Source organism: Pseudophryne corroboree, chromosome 2 (assembly GCF_028390025.1).
Source record: "Pseudophryne corroboree isolate aPseCor3 chromosome 2, aPseCor3.hap2, whole genome shotgun sequence".
NCBI classification, from domain to species: Eukaryota; Metazoa; Chordata; class Amphibia; order Anura; family Myobatrachidae; genus Pseudophryne; species Pseudophryne corroboree.
Genome location: NC_086445.1, coordinates 716,923,233 through 716,938,309, shown reverse-complemented (window position 1 = coordinate 716,938,309; position 15,077 = coordinate 716,923,233). Strand labels below are relative to the sequence as shown.

Sequence of the window (15,077 nt, the reverse complement as noted above, 5' to 3'; positions counted from 1 at the left end):
ATATACGACAGTACCACTGGACATATACGGCAGCACAGGGACACCACCACTGAACTGATGCAGGACAACACAGCACCACTGCAATGGACTGGATTTATACAGCAGCACTGGACATATGGCAGCAGAGGACACCACCACTGTGACTGGTCACTGGACTGACTGATGCACAGGACACCTCCACTGGTCTGATGCAGTACAACACAGCAACACTGTAAGGGACGTATTATACAGCAGCACTGGACATATGGCAGCAGAGGACACCACCACTGTGACTGGACTGATGCAGCACAATACACCACCACTGAACTGGTGCAGCACAACACAGCACCCTATACAGTAGCACTGGACATATGGCAGCAGAGGACACCGCTGTGACTGGTCACTGGACTGACTGATGCACAGGACACTACCACTAGTCTGATGCAGGACAACACAGCAACACTGTAAGGGACTTATTATACAGCAGCACTGGACATATGGCAGCAGAGGACACCACCACTGTGACTGATCACTGGACTGACTGATGCACAGGACACTACCACTGGTCTAATGCAGGACAACACAGCAACACTGTAAGGGACTTATACAGCAGCACTGGACATATGGCAGCAGAGGACACCACCACTGTGACTGGTCACTGGACTGACTGATGCACAGGACACCACCACTGGACCAATGCAGGACAACACAGCACCACTGCAATGGACTGGACTTATACAGCAGCACTGGACATATGGCAGCAGAGGACACCACCACTGTGACTGATGCAGCACAACACAACACCACTGGACAGCACTAGACATATGGCAGCAGAGGACATAAGCACTGTGACTGGACAAATTCAGCACAAGACACGGACACTGAGGACACTGAGAGAATGAAGACACGTCCTCTCTCTACACTCTCCAATGCTGGAGTGAAAATGGTGGCGACGCACGGGTCCTTATATGGAATCGAAACCCCGCAAGAATCCGACAGCGGGATGATGATGTTTTGCCTTGTTCTGGTTTCCGAGTCAGGCGGAAAAACCCGAGCCTGACTCGGATCCGGGCTCGGATGGTAAAGTCCGGTAGGGTTCGGTTCTCTGAGAACTGAACCCGCTCATCTCTAGTTTGAAGTCACCATGGCATAATGCTAAAAGATAGATTTTCTATCTAGCCAAAATGTCTCTTGTCAGAAGAAACTTTTAGCTGTAGAGTTGGTAAGGCAAACGTGTCCTAAGTTGCCAGTGTCTCAGAACGTTGTCTGTCTTGAGTGAGGTCAGAAAGGCTGGACAGTGACAATAATGGACACATGCAATCTGTACATTCCGTTCACCAAAACCACACATGAAAGTTGGCAAGAGTGTGGATCCCTGAGTTTCAAAAAAAGATGCTTTCTATGCTGAAGAGTTGACCATGTTCAGATCAGTGGTCAAACATATAGTTGCAGTAAAAATTGGTATTGTATAAAGAGTAGATCTGATTCTGCTTGTACTATCATTATTTCTGTAAGTGCATTATCAAGAGGGCCTGACTGTGTTCTTGGCGGCTTATGTGAGAAATTTAATGGAGGATGGTAACTCCCTCAGCGGAGTGGTGATAAGTTTTGGCAAATCACACTCCACTCATGCTATCTCATAATAAAAATGTTTGATTGGCAATAATACCGCATTATTTCTGTTGTTTGCATAACATCATCATCCTATGGAATTTCAACAATATCACAATAAGAATATAAATTTATACTGTACATCTGCACAAAAAGGAAAATATCATTATTATTTAACACCTGTGTGACTATATACATATTGGTGTTATATCTGCTTTGTCATGCGGTTCATGATGCATTCATGGAGTATTTTCATTTAAACTGAATGAATAAATAAATAAAGCATTTGTTGAATTGTTAATGCTAGTGTTTAAAAATAATCAGTTATATTTAAATCCGTTTTCACCTTTTAAATCACTTCTGACCTCAAGAAGAGCTATTGGGAGGTTGAAACCTCTACTTGAGGCTAATTACGTACCAACCACCTCTGGGTGGGACACTTTAAAATTTACATTTTTATTTTTTTTATCACTGTTCTTTGTAGTACTCCATTTAAGGTCTATAACCATTAATGATAATTTGGGACTTAGGCTGGGTACACACTTGCTGATGTCAGTGACATTGTGCAAGGTCTCCAAGCAAACAATATCGTTCATAAACACTGAACAATATCATTTGCGTCTTGTCAGTGAGGTGCATGCTGTCTCGTACAATGGGGGTCATTCCGCGTTGATAGCTAGCTGCTTTCGTTTCTTTGCGCAGCGATCAGGCAAAAAAATCTGCACTTCTGCGCATGCAGCGCAATGCGCACGTGCGTCATACTATTACAAAGAACGATGTTGTTTCACACAAGGTCTAGTGAAGTTTTTCAGTCGCACTGCTGGCCCCAGTGTGATTGACAGGAAGAGGGCGTTTCTGGGTGTCAACTGACCGTTTTCAGGGAGTGTTCAGAAAAACGCAGGCGTGCCAGGAAAAATGCAGGCGTGGCTGGGCGAACGCAGGGCGTGTTTGTGACATCAAAACAGGAACTGAACAGTCTGAAGTGATCGCAAGCGCTGAGTAGGTCTGGAGCTACTCTGAAAATTTTTGTAGCCACTCTGCGATCCTTTCGTTCGCACTTCTGCTAAGCTAAAATACACTACCAGAGGGAGGCGGCTTAGCATTTGCACGGCTGCTAAAAACTGCTAGCGAGCGAATAACTCAGAATGACCACCAATATGTTTAGCTTTCAAGTTGAAAACTAATGATATTATACCTCATTAAAAACCCGCGGGAGCGCGCATTGTTAATGATATAGAGTATACACACTTGCTGATGTATACAATATGTTGTCCGATCCACCGGTTCAGACGTTATATCAGGTACACATTGGCAAGTGCGTAACCAGCCTAAGTGGTGTGAAGTCTGCCAGCATGACACAGAGTTACAGCCGCAGGATAAGACAAAATTAAGTGGAACCATTTACACCAGTTTATTAGCTGCTTCATCACTGTATCAATAAAGCAGTTCCCTATTTTTATCATTGTAGTATATTCATTGCATATTAAATTAAATATATGGGTTTTCTGCCTATAGGTTAAAGTATTTTTTTAAATGCAAAATTATCCAAGTTATTTTATTATTTGGCAACATTTATTTCCAGCATGTGCTAATATGCAATATGTACAGTATCCTGTAAGCAGTTTGCATAATATAAAATATACTGAAATGTCTATTAATGAAATAGATGCAAGATATGTCAGTCATTAATCCGGCAGATGTAGCAACCTACCAGGATATAATAGATTTGAATATTTTTCTTGATACTCTACAGTGTTTATGATCTCTCCTGAGTTATTTCATCCAGTGTGTGCTCCCCACTCGAATCTTCAGTTAACATTCGCCTATGGAGGAAGTATGTTTTTATAATCTGAATGAATGTATCTTTAAATTTTTTAATTTTGAATGCATAAATGATGGGGTTCATTGCAGAGTTAGCATGAGACAGCAAAATGGCTGTGAAACTAGCCGGCCGGAATGCCTTGTACATCACAATATTTGGGCTAAAGTAAATTAAACAGTTGAGAATGGACAATGGCAACCAGCTGAGAGCAAACAGCAGTAAGACCAGTGCTAGGGATTTTGCAGTCTTATACTCCTTGCCAAAAAAAACTCCATTGCTTGAGGTGCTTTTTGTTAATTGTTTTCTTATCAGGTAGAAAATCTCAATATATAAAGCCAGCATGACTATTAAAGGGAAAAAAACCCATCCAATAATATTAAAGTAGACAATGTAGTCCATTCTAATAACGCTGAGGAACTTGCAGTTCAAGTAGTCTCGCTCTTCATCCTTTAAATTGGACCTGTTGTTCCATCCAAACATTGGTATCAGCCCAAGTAGAAAGGATATAATCCAGACACACCAGATGGACAGACAGATTCTCCTAGGTGTGATCACAATTTTATACCTGCAGAAGGAAACGGCTGTTACTCACTGTAGGGATACAACATGGGATTTAAAAGGGCACTCAAAAATGTTATGTAATTCATAACAGCTGCTTGATAATTAGATGTATGGAATTATTATGTCTTACTGTCTTTTGTGAAGAAATAAGCAGATCTTAAAGTTAAGTTGTTACTTCCTTTCAAGTAGAAATAGCTGCTGAGAATACTTAAACAGTTAAAAAGCCACACGGCCATCTGGAAAAGAGGAAGTGTAGTGGTCCCATGGATAACCAGAAGTAAAACATGTGACACATTACTAAACTTGCCATCATGATGTGAACTTGTATTAAAATACAAACAGTGGGGCAGATGTAATAACCTGGAGAAGGCATAAGGAAGTGATAAACCAGTGATATGTGCAAGGTGATAAAGGCACCAGCCAATCAGCTCCAATATGTAAATTAACAGTTAGGATCTGATTGGCTGGTCCCTTTATCACCTTGCACATATCACTGGTTTATTACTTCCTTATGCCTTCTCCGGGTTAATACATCTGCCCCTTTGAAAATGCTGATAGAACAGGATGGCCAGCATGCTCCTTTGATGTCACTGAGCCTGCACATTTCCTATATATTAGCCCTTTGATTCTGTGCCTGGGTCTCTAACGCTGGGCGTGGCTAGGAGCTCTCATTGGGTTAGTGGCAGGTCTATCACACCCAGTCCACAGCTGACTGGGCAAGAAACGCCTTCCCACACAGGTTACATCCAATGGGAGGCTCTGCCCTTTAGCTGCTGTGTTTTCCCAGAGCAGGATTAGCAATGCGACTGATGGAGCTGCAGCTCCAGCCCCACACCCCAAAATAGGCCCACTGCATCTGCAGCACCATACCCTCCAACAATTTACACATAAACATTGATGCAAATTCAAAAAGGGGGCATGGCCACGGGTACAGCGACGTGGCCACGCCCCTTTTCCTATACTTTCAGTGGAAGCTTGGAGAGTCACAAACCGGTACAGACCATAAAAACAAGGGACTGTACCTGCCAAAAAGGTCCAGCTGGAGGGTATGCCACTGCATCTGCAGCAAGTCTTTGCACTGTAGATAGGGGAAAAAACATCCTTTTACTGCAGCGTCCTATGGGGGTCATTCCAAGTTGATCACTAGCTGCATTCGTTCGCTGTGCAGCGATCAGGCAAAAACTCGGCACTTCTGCGCATGCATATGCAGCACAATGCGCACGTGCGGCGTACTATTACAACCAACGATGTAGTTTTACACAGGGTCTAGCGATGCTTTTCATTCGCACAGGCAGCCGCAGAGTGATTGACAGGAAGAGGGCGTTTCTGGGTGTCAACTGACCGTTTTCAGGGAGTGTTCAGAAAAACGCAGGTGTGGCTGGCCGAACGCAGGGCGTGTTCATGACATCAAATCAGGAACTGAATGGTCTGAAGTGATCGCAAGTGCCGAGTAGGTCTGAAACTACTCTGAAACTGCACAACATTTTTTTGTACCCGCTCACTGATCCCTTCGTTCGCACTTCTGCTAAGCTAAAATACACTCCCAGTGGGCGGTGGCATAGCGTTTGCACGGCTGCTAAAAACTGCTAGCGAGCGATCAACTCGGAATAACCACCAATGTCTTGCTGCCAATCCACCTGCCCCCTCCGGCATCAACAATCCACACTCCCTAGCCACGCCGCTGGTGGAACAAAAGCTGCTGCGGCCACCGGCATAGATGTGTATGAAAGCGGCACAGCGGAAGGCTTTCATAGGCCTTCCTGCGCCGCATACTCTCTGAGCCCCGGAGCCTGCTCTGCGTGTGATGTCACAGAAGTGCCTCCCCGCCACAGCCGCACCCAGATCCCCAGAGGCCCTAACTCCGCAACACAGCACCTGGCTCAGTAGCGGATCTTGCCACCGGCAAACAGGACTTTTGCCCGGCGCGCCGCCTTCTGGAGGGCGCAGGGCGCCATCCGGAGGGCGCCGCACCAGGGCAAGATCCGCTGCTGCTGTGCCCCCCGCTGCCGCTGCCCCCCCCCGCTGTGAAGGGAAACTAGACGCGTACGCGTCTAGTTTCCCTTCGTGGAGAGGTCCTTTACTGTGCGGTGCGCGATGACGTCATCGCGCACTGCACAGCAAAGGTCCTCTCCACAAAGGGAACTAGACGCTACGCGTCTAGTTTCCCTTCATGGAGAGGACCTTTGCTGTGCGGTGCGCGATGACGACATCGCGCACCGCACATCATTTCAGTCTGTACAGGGGGCGTAAATGACCATGCCCCCTGTACGAAGCCACGCCCCCTATTGCCGCCCGGGGCGCACAGAGCCCCAGAACCGGCGGTGCCTGGCCTGCCGGCCTGGAAGCCCCGAGATGGTTAATGTAGCGGATAGAGAGGGTGATATCGCGGAGGGTAATGTATGGATGCTGAATCAATGTAAAAGGTGACAGTGCTGTGCAGTGCAGTGGGTATGCAGTCAGGGCCCTTGCTAGAGTGTTCGGCGCCCCCCTGCAAAATATAAAATTGCACCCTCGCATACTTTAGAAAGGCACAGCACACATAATACCCCCTGTAGTAGAGACACACATGTAATGCCCCCTGTACCAGAGACGCTTACACATGTAATGCCCCCTGTACCAGTAATGCTTACACACGTAATGCCCCCTCTACCAGTACCGCTTACACACATAACGCCCTCTGTACCAGTACCGCTTACACACTTAACGCCCCTTGTAGCAGTGCTGCTTACACACGTAACGCCCCTGTACCAGTGTCGCTTACACACGTAACGCCCCCTGTACCAGTGACGCTTACACACATTATGCAGCAGTCACACATACGCAACAGACACATAAACAGTATATACAAACACACACATAAATACTGTACATACATTACACACATACACAGTCACACATATATACAGACTACACAGACATTGTATATACACACACACTCACTCTCTTTCCAGACACTTATCTAATGAAGTCTGGCTGGCCGAGGCTGTAGCAGCTCATCCTCCTGCTGCAGCATGGTCCCATGTAGCTCCGCCCCTAACTCTCATCTAGCTCTGCCCACTTTGGCTCCCTCCCGGCCACTGAATGTCACACAGGGGAGGGGGGAGAGGAGGTTTTGTGCTGATGGCGCCGAGGGGGAGAGGAGGCTTTGTGCTGCCGGCGCGGAGGGAGAGAAAAGGTTTAGTGCTTCCGGCGCCACTGCATGTGTGACAGCAGCCAGCAGCAGCAGCAGGGATAGCAGCAGCAGCTCAGCACAGGGATGCAGAGCAGGGAGAACGTCTCTCCTTCCTGGTGCCTCCCTGCACTGCATCCCTTTGCTGAGCGGCTAGCGCCGGGCCTGTGTGCAGTGTCACTGACACTGCACAGCACTCTCACCTTTTACATTGATTCAGCCAGTCACTCAGTTCTGCCAGCCAGTCACTATTGTTAGCACCAGTGTCCCAACGCACCGCATTACAGGGAAGTAGACGCACTAAATAAACTACAGCTCCCAGCAGCCCTTAGTGCCAAAGCATTCCGGCCCTTAGGGCTTCTGGGAGCTGTAGTTTATTGCGTGTATCTTCTTCCCTGTAATGCGGCGCGTTGGGACACTGGCGCTAACAATAGTGACTGGCTGCTGTGCGAGTCTCCGGGAGAGCCACTGCCAAAGGGAGGACAGCAGCTTAGCTGCTGACAGGAGGAGAAGCAGGATAAACATTACCCGCCCCTCCCTGACTCACAGTACCTCCGGGCCCCATCTGTGGCACCCCCACACACCCCCTCCAGCACCCGCGGTAGCTCCGGGCCCCCTCCCCCACCTGCAGCAACCCCGCACCCGCCCCTCCCGTTGCACCACCGCATCCGCCCCTCCCCCACCCGGGACACCCCCACAACTGCTCCTCCCCCACCCACAGTGGCTCCGGACCACCACCCGTGGCTCCCACGCACCCTCCTCCACCTGTGGCACCACCGCACCAGCCCCTTCCCCACCTGCAGCACCACCACAACCGCCCCTCCCGCGGCACCCCAGGGTCCCATCCGCATCTTCCCCGCACCCGCCACTCCCCCAAACAAAGCACCTACTATGTGATTCATCAGGCTCTGCGTGCACTGTTCACGCCGTTGCAAAGGCCTTCGACCCCTTAACCATTGCACGCCCTTTGTCCATGCAATATTTAACCACTCACACAATTATGATTGGATGTAATACTCCATATAATAAAAATATTGCACGCCACAAGGGTGTACAAGGGTTAAAGGGGTGTATCCCCTTACGACGGTGTGAAGAGCGCCCATAGGACACGATGAATCACCTAGTGATATAAGAAGTAACTACTGTAGTTTAATGTGACATCACAGTAGGCCCGATTCAGAGGTGGATGTAATGTTGATGGCTGCACAGTTGTGTGAATATTTGCAATTGCGCATGTATTAAAAGACCTGAAACTGCAACAGTGCATGCGTTTCCCTGAGTGCACATAGAGACCGCTGTTGCTGGTAAAGGATCTGGTGGCGCAAAAACATGGGCGCTCCTGGGCGGTAGCTGGCAGGTGGCCCGAAGTGATTGCAAAAATAGGCGGTCTCATGGGCGTTATGGGAGTAATACGGGTGTGTCAGTGATTGCGGATGCATTCCTACACGCCCAGCTGCAGCCACAGAGGCCATGTGTAGAGGAATTATAGAAGAAGACACTGCGTCTGCCATAGGCTGGTGCAAGTGTTGATGGTGCATGCAATGGCATGCAGATGGTGCAGTGTTCAGTACCACCAGCAGAGTTGCACTGACCATGGGCATTGAAAGTGCACACTTGGGAAGGGCTGAAATTAGCATATTATTGCTGCTGCAACTCAGCAAAAGGTCACAACCACCATTGCATTAAAGTGTACCACTGAATCAGGCCCATTGTGCGGTAAGATCATAATTCCCATCAGATACTTCTTTTTCAGTACTTGATCAACTATCAGGCTGCAATCTAGGTGCCATGGATTGCCACAGTGCTTTCTTTTTTTTTATAAAATTGTTTTTGTTTTTACTTCTTGATTTCCCATTCACCATATGCAGTGCTTGCATACTGTAATTGCCACCATTGGAAAATAATTTGATGTGGCTGATCGAATCTGGAGGTATATATTAATGCTATAACAGTTTTCCTCCCACCATTGGTTACCTGCAAATGTGTTCTTACCATGTGTGATTTTTATTATTATTATTTTTTTATTCTTGCAGTGTACTATTTCTGTAATGTGTACCTGACCTGATTGCACACCCTGCACAGCAGATAGTTGCCTCGGATGGTTCCTCCTCCGTGGGCAGGATGTACTTCACGTGGATCTTTCCGTGCAGAGTATATCATACCACTACACACGTGTTAGTTTTCCCATTTATGCATTTGGCCCTTGTATGGCTCACCTGCCACAGTTTATCCTTTGCAGTGCTCCCAACATGGCTGCCTCATCTGGTATGCTTGTTGATGAGATGGAAAATACATGAACGTGACTATATTGTTGGTACCAGGGGTTAAAGTGGGACGGAACGGGGCGGAACTGCGTTCCGCCACTTCTAATTGAAGGCGGAACCAGTTCCGCCTCCGTCCGTCCACCAACAAGTAAATGCTTCAGGTCCCAGCAGGAGTTGGAAGCAGCAAAAGCAGCTGCCAGCCAATCTCTGCTCGCTGGACCAGCGTCAGAGCCAATCACGGCTCGTGGATCACCAGCTAATGAGAAGCAGCCAAGTGGCAGCTTTTCATTAGCTGACGGCCCGCGATCTGTGATTGCTTCAAATGAGCGTCCCCCTCGTGGTAGCAGGCAGTGGCGGCGGCGGTGCTGCCAGGCAGCCGATCTGTAACTTCAGGACTGTCTGGCGGCCGCTAACAGCCGCGGTCGGACGCGGAAGGTGGATGTGATCATGTGGGGAATGAGCAGCAGGGGGTGAGATGGTGGGGCTGGGGGGATGATGAAAAAGCAGGAGGTGAAATGGGCAGGGCAGTGCAGTGAGATGGCAGGGGATGACGAGAGCTACAGGGGGTGAGATAGTAGGGGGCAATGATGAGAGCTGCAGGGGGTGAGATAGTGGGGGGCAATGATGAGAGCTGCAGGGGGTGAGATAGTGGGGGGCAATGATGAGAGCTGCAGGGGGTGAGATAGTGGGGGGCAATGATGAGAGCTGCAGGGGGTGAGATAGTGGGGGGCAATGATGAGAGCTGCAGGCGGTGAGATAGTGGGGGACAATGATGAGAGAAGCAGGGGGTGAGACGGCAGGGGGATGATGAGAGGAGCAGGGGGTGAGACGGCAGGGGGATGATGAGAGAAGCAGGGGGTGAGACGGCAGGGGTTGATGAGAGGAGCAGGGGGTGAGACGGCAGGGGATGATGAGAGGAGCAGGGGGTGAGACGGCAGGGGGATGATGAGAGGAGCAGGGGGTGAGACGGCAGGGGGATGATGAGAGGAGCAGGGGGTGAGACGGCAGGGGGATGATGAGAGGAGCAGGGGGTGAGACGGCAGGCGGATGATGAGAGAAGCAGGGGGTGAGACGGCAGGGGGATGAAGAGAGGAGCAGGGGGTGAGACGGCAGGCGGATGATGAGAGTAGCAGGGGGTGAGACGGCAGGGGGATGATGAGAGGAGCAGGGGGTGAGACGGCAGGCGTATGATGAGAGGAACAGGGGGTGAGACGGCAGGGGGATGAAGAGAGGAGCAGGGGGTGAGACGGCAGGCGGATGATGAGAGTAGCAGGGGGTGAGACGGCAGGGGGATGATGAGAGGAGCAGGGGGTGAGACGGCAGGCGTATGATGAGAGGAACAGGGGGTGAGACGGCAGGGGATGATGAGAGGAGCAGGGGGTGAGACGGCAGGCGGATGATGAGAGAAGCAGGGGGTGAGACGGCAGGCGGATGATGAGAGAAGCAGGGGGTGAGACGGCAGGCGTATGATGAGAGGAACAGGGGGTGAGACGGCAGGCGTATGATGAGAGAAGCAGAGGGTGAGACGGCAGGGGGATGATGAGAGGAGCAGGGGATGAGACGGCAGGCGTATGATGAGAGGAACAGGGGGTGAGACGGCAGGCGGATGATGAGAGAAGCAAGGGGTGAGACGGCAGGCGGATGATGAGAGAAGCAGGGGGTGAGACGGCAGGGGGATGATGAGAGGAGCAGGGGGTGAGACGGCAGGCGTATGATGAGAGGAACAGGGGGTGAGACAGCAGGCGGATGATGAGAGAAGCAGGGGGTGAGACGGCAGGCGTATGATGAGAGGAGCATGGGGTAAGACGGCAGGCGTATGATGAGAGGAACAGGGGGTGAGAAAGCAGGGGGATGATGAAAGAAGCAGGGGTGAGATAGGTGGGGGAATGATGAGAGAAGCAGGGGGTGAGACTGGGATGGAGTAGAGAGAGGAGCAGGGGGTGAGATTGGTGTGACGGTGGTGAGAGAAGCATGGGGTGAGATGGGAGAGTAACACCCCTTTCAGACCGCCTAAGGCAGGTCGCACCCTGGAGCCTGACACGGAAGCTCCCAGCGTGCGACCCACCTCAGGCGCCCCGCTGCCGCTGACTGCACGGTATTTCAATCCTGGCACCTTTCAGACCGCATATGAACATGGGTTATGCACATTCATGTGCCAATAACCCGTGTTCAGAGGTGGCGGTCTGAAAGGGGTATAAGAGAAGATGTGGCTGAGATGGGAGATTGAGGGGCACAGGGGTGAGATAGAAGCAGAGCCTGAAAGGGTAGCAGGGAGTGAGAGATGTAAGGGGTAAGTAAAGGAGAGAAAGATTCAGGTGATCAGACACAAAGGAAAGTACAGTACAGTATATAGGGAGTAAGGGTTGCCTAGGATGAAGATATAGACACAAGGAGAGTGACAGACAAAGGAAGCAAGAAAGTAGAAAGGACACATGGAAGACATAGGAGAGGTGAGCAAAGGTTGTTCAACATATCCTGCTGTATTGTGCTTTTCATCTAAATGTAAACACATAAAAATCCCTATAGCTTCGGGGGAAGGGGCATTAATCCTACTGTGGGTATTGTTGTGTGTGTAAAAGGGCACTGATATGCGGGGCAATGTGAATAAGATTATGCTGCTGTGAGGCGTTATTTTGAATCGGTACTATTGTGTGGCCACGCCCCTTCCTAGTGATGCCACACACCCTTTTTGCAGCGCGCGCCTCCTCTCAAGGACCACTTTAAGCTCTGGTTGGTACCCTACTCTGAGCATTAGGACGCTGCACTCACCCCACCCATTTTGTGTCATCTCTTCTAGGGGCAGACTATTCCACCCTGAACAATCCAACGCAGTGCGCCTAAGATGGCTGCCCTACCTGGTACCTTGTGAGGGTGGAATACACAACCTGTGTAAGTTTTTACCCAAAATGTCTACACCTATCCTGCATTATGCTTGCTCTGTGCTCTAGATTTCCTTTTTATGTCTGTGCTGCTTGTCTATTGCTGTATAACTTAAATGCTCTGTATATGTGCATTGTGTTTGATATTGTAAGTCTTGAGTCCTGATGAAAAAAAGATGCTATATAAATAAAATTATTATTATTATTATTATTATTATTATTATTTACTGAGCTATTCCCTGCTATATCATCCTTTTTTATTCCTGTCTTTTACATGTAAAATGTTGGAGCTAGCTGTATAATTGTGGAGCAAATATCTTCCAAAACTTCTCAAATGTATTTCCTAGATGAACTTGGGTTTAATGCGTGTGTGACTTCCAGCAGAAGGAACTGACAGATCCCTCTTCACAACCAGGACACCCTCCTGTAAATATATATGGAAATAGAAAATACAAGAAAGACCAACCAGGCAATTTTTATTGGGTGAGGATCATTAGGATGACCTTGAAAAGGTCGACAGTGCCTAGTTCGACCCCAGAAGGTCAACATGCATAAGGTTGACATGGGAAATAGGTCGACGTGGACAAAACATCGACACAGGAAAGGGTTGGCATGGGAAAATGTCGACATTAGAGGTGAGGGTTTTTTGCTGTCGTTTACTACATAAAATGCCATGCTTCGGACAAGGTGCCTCGCTCTGCTACTGTTGTGCCCAGCACAGGTTACTATTCCCAATCGTAGTCCACGTACATGGTAAAGTATGAAACAGTTGACAAATGAAAAATATTGTAAAAATCTCATGTCGACCATATGCTGTATCAAACATTGCCAAGTCGACCTTTTGACCATGTTGACCAAATGCATCTTGACCATTATTGGTTGACATATTGACTGTAGTCCTTATTGCTGTTAACCTATGACCTGGATCCCCTTTTTCTTCAATGCAGATTTAAGAGATACAATGGAAATTTGAAATTGAATAAATTATATGTAACTTACCTAGTAGAAATCTTAATTCTCAAGTATCTGTCAATGGATATTGCCAGCAAGGAAAGGATTGATGCGTTGGTTAAAATGATTATCAGACAGCACATAAACAAACAGGAGTGAAAATGTAATGGTTTCCCCAGGCTTACTACAATGGCCAGGGGCATAACCAGGACTCCCACAGCAAGATCTGCAAATGCCAGTGACACAATGAAGAAAAAAGTTGTATTCTGAAGACTTTTGTTCAACTTCACTGCCCAGATAACCAGGATGTTGCCCAAAACTGCTGATATACCGATCACAGTCTCCACTGCAATGTAGGCTCTGTTATAATTATCTAGCTCTGTTGTTTCATTTGCCATTTCCACAGATGTCTGAAGAGTTTCACAGCTCAGAGAAGAAAAAGCTTGGATGGTAAGAAACACAAAAAGGTTTAGAGGTTTTGTGTAGTATCTGTGTTCATTCTTCCATTGCACTAACTGCATCAAATATTTCTTGTTGCTCTTGTTTCCAAACTCCTGTAGTGATAGCAGATCTTACTTTACTGATCTTTCACATAGGTTGAATTATATGTTAATTCAATCTCCCTGTCATTCCTGGTTGTGTCAAAGAAAGCGATTGCTGTACTTAAAATCCCAATTCCGATTAGTGCTGCTGTCGATTTGGAATATGAACTAAGTTATCTCTTTCATCTTTCGTTATCTATCCTTCTACAGTACTGACATAGAAACCAATGCTTCCTTTTCTTAGGTAAGGGAAATGAGGAAGTTGTACAGTATCCATAGTAACATACAGTATACAGTAGAAATCATCTGATATACAGAGAGGGGATGTAGTATTGTGACCAGCGGTCAGTAGACCGCCGTTCACAATACCTCAACCTCCATTCCGCCCCCCTCACTATCCCGGGGGTCAGCATGCCGGTCAACAGGGACTAGTCCCACGACACCCATAGAGTGGGAATAGAACATGTGGCGAACGCAGCTCGCCACCGAGCCTGCAAGGGGCTTGTTATGCTGGCCACCCAGCAGTCACATATAATAGGTTTTGCGGTCGGGATCCTGGCGTCGGGATGCATACAGTATACAGTATGTGTTTGTAGCCTAAGAGCAGCTGATTAGATGTCTTCTCTCATTTTCCAAAATGCAATATTATAATAGCACTTACAATCTGATTTTCTACTGTACCTTATAAAGCATTAATGCACAAACCAAAACTTAATTAAATATCAGAAAACCCCAGTATCACAATTACAATGTCACTCTTCATTATTATACACATCCAGAATAGAGCGTTATTTGCTGGGGAACATATTCGTAAAATATTGTCAGAAATAATAAATAAAAAAACATAAATGTAATACTGTTGCCAAAAGTAAGTTATTGCTTCCTCATACCAGAAAATGCTGTAGAACAGGTTTGGAGAGATCATAATCAGTATTAAAATAATTATTAATTGACTAAGCACGATTTATTAGACTGAGATCTGTAAATGAGAAGCTCACATAGCTCCACCTCTGAGAAAGCATATGGCCTGATTCAAAGTTGCATGCTATGCCAACAAACAATGGGGCTAATTCAGATGTGGATGGATTGGCGCAGCAGTGATGGTGCTGTATGCTAATGCAGCAGGAGGTGTCTATTACAAGTAGTGATGTGCACTGGACATTTTTCGGGTTTTGTGTTTTGGTTTTGGATTCGGTTCCGCGGCCGTGTTTTGGATTCGGACGCGTTTTGGCAAAACCTCACCGAAAAATTTTTGTCGGATTCGGGTGTGTTTTGGATTCGGGTGTTTTTTACAAAAAA

General features: G+C 47.8%; 1 protein-coding gene across 1 annotated transcript; it reads right to left on the bottom strand.

Moving 5' to 3' along the window:
- Positions 1 to 3,140: 3,140 nt before the first annotated feature.
- On the bottom strand, positions 3,141 to 14,009 carry ADORA3 (adenosine A3 receptor). Its single transcript, XM_063957284.1, has 2 exons — positions 13,285 to 14,009; positions 3,141 to 3,977 (listed from the first exon to the last, which is right to left on the bottom strand). The coding sequence occupies exons 1-2, from the start codon at positions 13,755 to 13,757 to the stop codon at positions 3,347 to 3,349; spliced, it is 1,104 nt and encodes a 367-aa protein (XP_063813354.1). The 5' UTR covers positions 13,758 to 14,009; the 3' UTR covers positions 3,141 to 3,346.
- Positions 14,010 to 15,077: the final 1,068 nt, after the last annotated feature.

What these genes read in the sequence shown, in the direction of transcription:
- ADORA3 (XM_063957284.1), bottom strand. Translation starts at nt 13,757, where the DNA reads ATGCAGTTAGTGCAATGGAAGAATGAACACAGATACTACACAAAACCT. An exon ending in AGAATTAAGATTTCTACTAG is followed by an intron (nt 3,978 to 13,284) that starts GTAAGTTACATA and finishes TTCCTTCTGCAG; the next exon opens with GTATAAAATTGTGATCACAC.